Source organism: Siphateles boraxobius, unplaced genomic scaffold (assembly GCF_051911475.1).
Source record: "Siphateles boraxobius isolate OS27281-9 unplaced genomic scaffold, OSU_SipBor_1 12, whole genome shotgun sequence".
NCBI classification, from domain to species: domain Eukaryota; kingdom Metazoa; phylum Chordata; class Actinopteri; order Cypriniformes; family Leuciscidae; genus Siphateles; species Siphateles boraxobius.
Window position 1 is genome coordinate 20,020,069 of NW_027508722.1, and position 7,267 is coordinate 20,027,335.

A 7,267-nucleotide genomic window follows, 5' to 3' on the forward strand; every position below is an offset into this window, starting at 1 on the left:
AAAGTGGGAGGACGTTAAGAAATGTGACTGCATAAATTAGGCTACTCAAGATCACCTTAATTTCACAGTTTAATTTTAAATGGTCTCTATTCTGCCTGTACAAGTAACGTTAGGTAAAGCTGGGGCCTATACCATGAACCAGGTTTAGGTGGCTAGCCAGGTATGTTTCAGTTTAGTTCGCGCCAACCCTGGGTTTTAGGCACCATGAAAGAGTAGTGTTCATCGCCATTGTAATTTACGCTCCACGGCTAACCTGGTCCGGGGCAGGTTATGTTCCAGGTAAAAGGTTGCAAAACGAACTTGGACCAATCAGCGAGCAAAGTGACACATGTCTGAGGCGATAAAGTCACTCCACCTGTTTCAACTCCTAATTAAAGGTCACTTAATATTTTAATACTTTTATTTAATAAGTGAATTGCGCTGCTTCTCTCGTGAGAAATGAATCGCAGTTCCACTCTTTCTCGGCATATGATTGGCTGTTCGCTACTGATGTCTAAACTCCTAAACTCTTTTGTCAACTCGAAACTAATCCTGCAACCCTGAGTTTATTCAACTACCATCATGGTATAGGTCCCTGGTCTCATTAAAAATAACAACACCAAGACAAAAACATTAAAGAAAATAAAATTTTTACTGTCTCCATTTAGATCTCCATATATAGGGAAAAAATAATTTAGCCTTAAAATTAAATAAATATAGCATAATAAACAATAAAATAAATATTTTGAATAATTAAAAATGTGTAATATAGAGCGAGGTGAGGAAGAGTCAAACTCAAGTGAGGTAATCAGACTTGTGAGTAATAGATAGCATTCACCTCAATCCTATCTTTAAGTCCTCCTATATAATTTGATGTGACACTCTGTAATTATTGGATGCACACTGGAAGTACATATTTAACAAGTTTGCATCATTGTGATCCAGACAAGACACAACTGTAGTTTGATAAGCAGTTTTAGCTCAGACATGCAACATAATAGCCTACCAAAGAGGGAATGGCTTCAGTCATATAATAATGAACAACTATAGAAAATCCAAATGTCTGCATTTGTATTCCTTTCTTTATATGTCTGTGTTGTTGCATGAATGAGTTGATGCAGAGAAAAGAAAAAAAAAATAATTCCAAGAGCCATTCTACAAAATGTGCGAATAAAAATGCATCACATCCCTGTTATCAAGTTTTCTCTATAGCGGCACTGAATTAAATCAATGAAACTTTGTCCTATGACATTGCCATTGATGTTTTCAAGGACTTACTTTATCACTTATGTTGTTTTGTCACTTATCTTGATTTTGTATAGTAAACAATTGAACTAAAGTAGATTATAGATATATAATTATTAAATTATAGCAAGTACCTTGTAGTTTCAAAACCTTTGAGTACAAGACTTGTAATAATGTCAAATTGAATTATGAAAAACTGTCAAACTTGTTACATCTCTTAAGGGTATAAAAATGTCTGGAAAAGACACTCACGGCAAAGTGTTTAAATGCAGCATGGTCTTAATTGTACTGTATGCACATTGAAATTGTTTTGTTTGTTAAATGATATATAGAATTACACGATATATATATATATATATATATATATATATATATATATATATATATATATATATATATATTACACTCACAATTATATATTAATATATTACACTGACCCTTCCTTTTAAAAATTTCAGCAATGTGTAAATAGCAATAGAGTGAGAGTTGATATTAAGCAATAATTTCCACATTGGAATGCCATCAGTGATACGCTGTGTGTGTGTGTGTGTGTGTGTGTGTGTGTGTGTGTGTGTGTGTGTGTGAGTGAAGGGTGTGGATTTGAGTGTGGAAATTTAAACTAATACACGATAACGTAAGATTAATAACATGAAAAACCACAATAAGCGTTTCACAAGAACTGAACCCAACCCCTGTATACTGTTAATTCTTAAACATGTTTAATGTATCTGATTAATTTACCTTCCTCTCTTCATATAAAAAAATTAAATTGAATTAAAAAAAAACTTGATAAACTGGCTGCTATGATGACACTGGAATCTATAATGTCTAATTATGTCTTCAATTCTCTAATTCTTGCATCATCAAATCATCCGTTTGTATCATGCTATGACTGTCCTTCACAAAACAATTCTCAGTCAGACAGTGTGGTAATAACAAAATGGCTGATAGTTGTTTTGATCATCTTTAAGTTGAGTTTGAAAAAACTAAGGATTTAAAAACTCATGACAACATAACATCGTCACATTAGAGCATTAAAAAACAATAAAATAAAAGCATAGTGAGTGTCACCCAATTCTATGTTTGTATGACAGATTTTCCCCTTTATTATGTTTAGCGACTAATTTACAAAATTAGGAATTACTCGAAGACGGTCATGTCAAAAAGCATTAAAAAGCCTCACAATTATAAATTTCACAATGTTCAAATGTCATATATGGCATGGTTTACAATACATGCTGGAGCTTCAGCTTGTTCAGCTACAACTGTTGGGAGATAAAGTTCAAAAATTAGTTTTGACCACCTGCAATTTAAGATTTTTTTAATGTTTTGTTTGAACTGTTAACTCATTTTCAAAGGACACTTTTCTCATATACAATTAATGATATTAATAATATTTTGCGGTAACTTACAGGTGGTCATGGTTCTTGTGCTTCGTTCCACTAAAGAATACAATGGGACGTCAAACCCAGCTGTCAGAAAAAAAAAGAAAAAAAGACTTTCATCAGTTACACTTTTTATATGTCTTCTAAACATTTTACAACAAATGTCACTTACCTTCTGAAATTTGGGAATAATATTCAGAGAACCGGCAATTTGATGTTGCTACAAGAGACGAAAAAGAGGTTCTTTACCATCTGGTCAACTTCAACCATCATACTACAAAAGTTACAATATTTTGAAATGTGTTTTCTTTCCAACATGCGGACAACATTCAGGCTGCATTTTTTTCTGATTTGTTACACTTTAGTGCATTGTTATATATATATATTTATATATATTATTTTATTTATTATTATTATTATGTTTTGGTGAGAGATGTCTTCTCTATTTATCTAACAATTTCTTCTGACTCAGAGTGTGTTAGTGTGTTTGCTACCGATATGCGATATGCGGCCATTTGAAAACTGTTTTTAATTGTCACGATGAAATAAAGGCTTTTTATATACATTTACTTAAGCTCTTGAGTGCCTTGGTTTGATACATTTTTACATGAGTCGAACTATACCTACATCCAAAGAGCACTGGGATACGGATTTTAGACCCCTTGCAGTGCTTTTTTGGCACTCGTCTTAACATTCAGGCTGCATTTCACTTCTCATTGCAACATAACCTCATCAATCATCTAAACACACCCATAAGACTTAAAATCGCCTAAATCCTTATACCTTTAGCATTTAACATTCTCTTACTGACACACTGACATACTAGTATCACATCTTACATTGCAGAAGGAACATTTACTTTTAGAATCACTGATTTGAGGGAAAAACATCTGCAAAACAAGCAAATGTTTGAGGGTTTGCATTGTAGCTAACCCTGGTTTCTGTTTGAATAACTGTTCAGTTAGTCAAGGATAAATAACAGGAAATATCATATAAACATACAAACTGTTCTGATGACAATATCAGTCATCACTTCCTTTCTCCTTTCCAATAAGCCATTGCTATGACAGTGACAATTCAACAATGTTAAACTTTTCGGAACTACAGTTGAGGACTTACTTTTGCTGTTGATATTGCTCCTTCGTTTTTTGAAATAAAGAATCACACATATGATCAGTGTAATGAGGACACACAGACACACTATTGTGACTATCACTACTACTGTCAGATTAGTTGTCACTTCTGCACTCGCATCAATGTTGCCTTCATGGACAACAGGACTGTCAGCTGAGGTTGACATAAAAAAAAGCAAATTAAATATCAGTTTAATTAGGATACTTTGAAAACACACACACACACACACACACACACACACACACACACACACACACACACACACACACACACACACACACACACACACACACACACACACACACACACACACACACACACACACACACACACACACACACACACACATTGGTTCTTGTCTTACCTGTGTGAAAGGTAGGACAAGTTGTGGAAAGTGTTTCCAATTGTGTTGTCGAATGAGATATCCCATAATCTATAATTACATTTCAAACAATTTATGTTAAAAAATGCATCTACAAATTAGGGTTAGAATTAGCATTCCTTTTATAAACACAGCAGCCTAATAGTAATTATTTATTTTTGCATATTGTTATTTTGCCAGTATGGCAACAAGTGATTCTTTTAATTATTCACACAAACAATTTGTTTAAAACTGACAAACTGATTAATTCTGGAATCTGTTGCTCAGAGATGCAATAGTTTGAATAGTTTGAATAGAAAGAGCTTGTTTGGCACTATTTTTATTGGTGGGGCAAAATTATACCACCTGGACATTTTGTGGTTAAAATTTAAGTTAAAATCTAAATACTTGTTTATTGATCGGTCATGTAAAAGCAATAAAAAAGGCAATGGCCGTGCCATTGATATAAATGTTAGTGTGGCTTTGATATTTGAAACAACAGTACTTGCCTGAGTGATATTGATTAATTAGATTAAATTATAAAATTCTGGATTAAAAACAAACCTTTCATCACCAGCTTCACCTCATAGCAGGTTTTTTCACTCACTCTGCACCGATACCATGATCCATCAGTGTTTACTGCATCCCTTATAAGCAGAGATCCATTCCCTAGTATTCTCGCTCTCTGATACAGAGGCCTCGGGTCTCTCTCTGTGCTGTTTGAGGGCTTGTGTGGAGGGCGATATTGGGCTATTTCTGTTGATTGGTGACCATGCAAGATTTTCCAAGTTACTTGATCAGTTCTGTATTGTAGAGGATGTTCAGAGCATGGCAGCAACACTGAAGAGTCTGGAGTCGCATGGACAGAATCCAAAGTTTTACACTCTGAAACCAGAGAAACATGTTTATTAAAACAGGTTTCAAGAGGATTATTTACTTGTTTTTTTTTTAGAAATTGGCATTCTCACCTTTGACCTTCAGGTTAAAAAGAGTTGCATTAAGGCAGTCCCAATCTTTGTAGACTTGACATTCATAATGACCTATATCAGATAAACTGATGTTTTTCAGGTGAAGTGTAACATTTCCAGTATCATTTCTCACAGACCATCTCTGATGCTCTAATGCTGGAGAGTTGTCTGAATAGTTTAGGATGTGTTGAACCGGGTTTGTCTTGCGTAGTTTCACTGTCAGAGACTCCAGCGGGTGGGTTGTGGTTAGGCAAGAAATAGACAAACTGTCACCCTGAACATAGTTTATGTTCAACTGATGGACCTGGTTGCAGGGTCTCGCCGTCTGAGCTAAAGGGAAATTAAAAAGAGGAACGAGACATCCTGAGAGAACTGATACATGGATAGGAAACCACCACAGGGTTTATAGTAAAAAATGTAATTTTCTGAATTGATCCTTCTGATTGCCAGTTTATAAAAATACATAAATCGACTTAGAAATACTTTACAATATAGTTCCAGTTGTTAACTACATTTGTTAATGTGAACCAACAATGAAAAATACTTCTAAAGCAATTATTAATCTAAAGCAATTATTAACATTAGTAAATGAGAATTTAAACATTTACTAATGCATAAAAAAGTTTTGAAATTAACTATTAACTATCGTTAACAAAGATGAATAAATACTGTAAGAAATGTAGGCTATAGCTCATTGTTAATGTTAGATAACACATGAACTAATGCTAACGTATTGAGCCTAATTGTAAAGTGTTTCCATTGACTTTTATATCAGTTTTATATAAATGTATTGTTTGGGTACGTCTTTGCACACCAAACAATGTTTATATATAAACAAAAAAGACTGTCCTCAGTAAATTATTTTTGTTTTAAATTTTTACATACTAGCTAGAACAGAAGCTGTTTGTTACCACAAATACAATTCCCAAATAATTAACACGTAAGTAGCCTATATGACACTGATCATATGCATGTCACACCTATGCTGCCTTTACACACACAATTGATGCATATCTCTATGTTTGCATATTTCTATGTTGGTAAAAGGAATTTTATTTTATATAATGATACTTACCTTTGCATTCCAATAAAGATGATATTAGAAGATAAAGAATTTGGAAATATGAAGGGTGAAAACTCCCCATCATAAACAGATCCTCACTGCAGGACAGCTGAACTATATATGAGCAAAGACCACATCACTTCACTTTCACAACGCTGTGTTGCTCTATAGTGCGGAAGTCAACATGATATAATTCATGTGCTCTTATAGAGGCCTTTAGTGAGATTCTGTTTGTGATAGGGAGTTTTGCTTACAGAAAAAAATACAAACCTTTGATTTGATCAGTGCTTGAAACAAATTCTATTTCAAATAAATAATTCTCATTTACTTTGGGACAAGAACTATTGCAACAAAAAAAAAAAAAAAAAGGTTTTGTTGTCATGCACAGATAAAGTTCTGTAGATATAGATGAGAAAAGGCAGCCTGGTATAAAAAAAAATACCAGAGTTAATCGGTCCAATACAGGATTATCAGAAACCTACTGTATGCTTAAGTTACTTTACATTTATCCACTTTGATATTATACATAAAAGTAAACAACAATACACAATGGGCTGGTAAACTAAGAGCAAATAAAATGAATTAATGTTAATAACACAAACATTGATCTAACAATTAACATTTTGGTGGAAACAGAAAAAGGGGTTGTGCTTTCATCTGAAAAAAAATACACAGTAGTTGCATAACAAAAGACAGAATTCCACAGTGCAAATGATTTAGAAATGCTCTGCTATTTTATAACGCTCAATGAGATTTGCTACAGGTAAGTTGGCAATGAACTTAAAGCTAATTTTTAAGTTTATTGTTTCTATGGAAATGTAGTAATTGAAGTAACTGAAGATATAAATATTTATTGTGATAATGTATAAAAGAGTTTATGGTTTAAATGTCCTGACAGACCACAAGCTTACTGCAGAAAAGCTGAATATAAACACAAGCCACAGGACCTTTTACCTTCACACAGTTGTTTTCGGAGTGTGAAAGTAGGAAATGTGATCTGTGCAAAATGTCAGAGAATATGCAATTTTGCATACATTTATACCAGAAAGACTCGGAAGCCGAGATGATATCAAAATAACATTAATTAATTAATAGACCAGAAAATGAAAACAGTAACGACCCCCGGGGAGGT

General features: G+C 33.5%; 1 protein-coding gene across 2 annotated transcripts; it reads right to left on the reverse strand.

The window, feature by feature from the left end:
• Nucleotides 1-2,302: 2,302 nt before the first annotated feature.
• Nucleotides 2,303-6,292, reverse strand: LOC143720860 (cell adhesion molecule 2-like). Of its 2 annotated transcripts, none has more exons than XM_077210760.1 (8): nucleotides 6,148-6,292; nucleotides 5,073-5,402; nucleotides 4,669-4,989; nucleotides 4,108-4,176; nucleotides 3,729-3,896; nucleotides 2,782-2,829; nucleotides 2,637-2,696; nucleotides 2,303-2,489 (listed from the first exon to the last, which is right to left on the reverse strand). In XM_077210760.1, exons 1-8 carry the CDS (start codon nucleotides 6,218-6,220, stop codon nucleotides 2,428-2,430), a joined length of 1,131 nt encoding a protein of 376 aa, XP_077066875.1. In that variant the 5' UTR covers nucleotides 6,221-6,292; the 3' UTR covers nucleotides 2,303-2,427. The 2 variants fall into 2 exon arrangements, with proteins under 2 accessions (XP_077066875.1, XP_077066867.1); XM_077210752.1 differs by having other exon boundaries at nucleotides 2,637-2,692; nucleotides 2,781-2,829; nucleotides 6,148-6,288.
• Nucleotides 6,293-7,267: the final 975 nt, after the last annotated feature.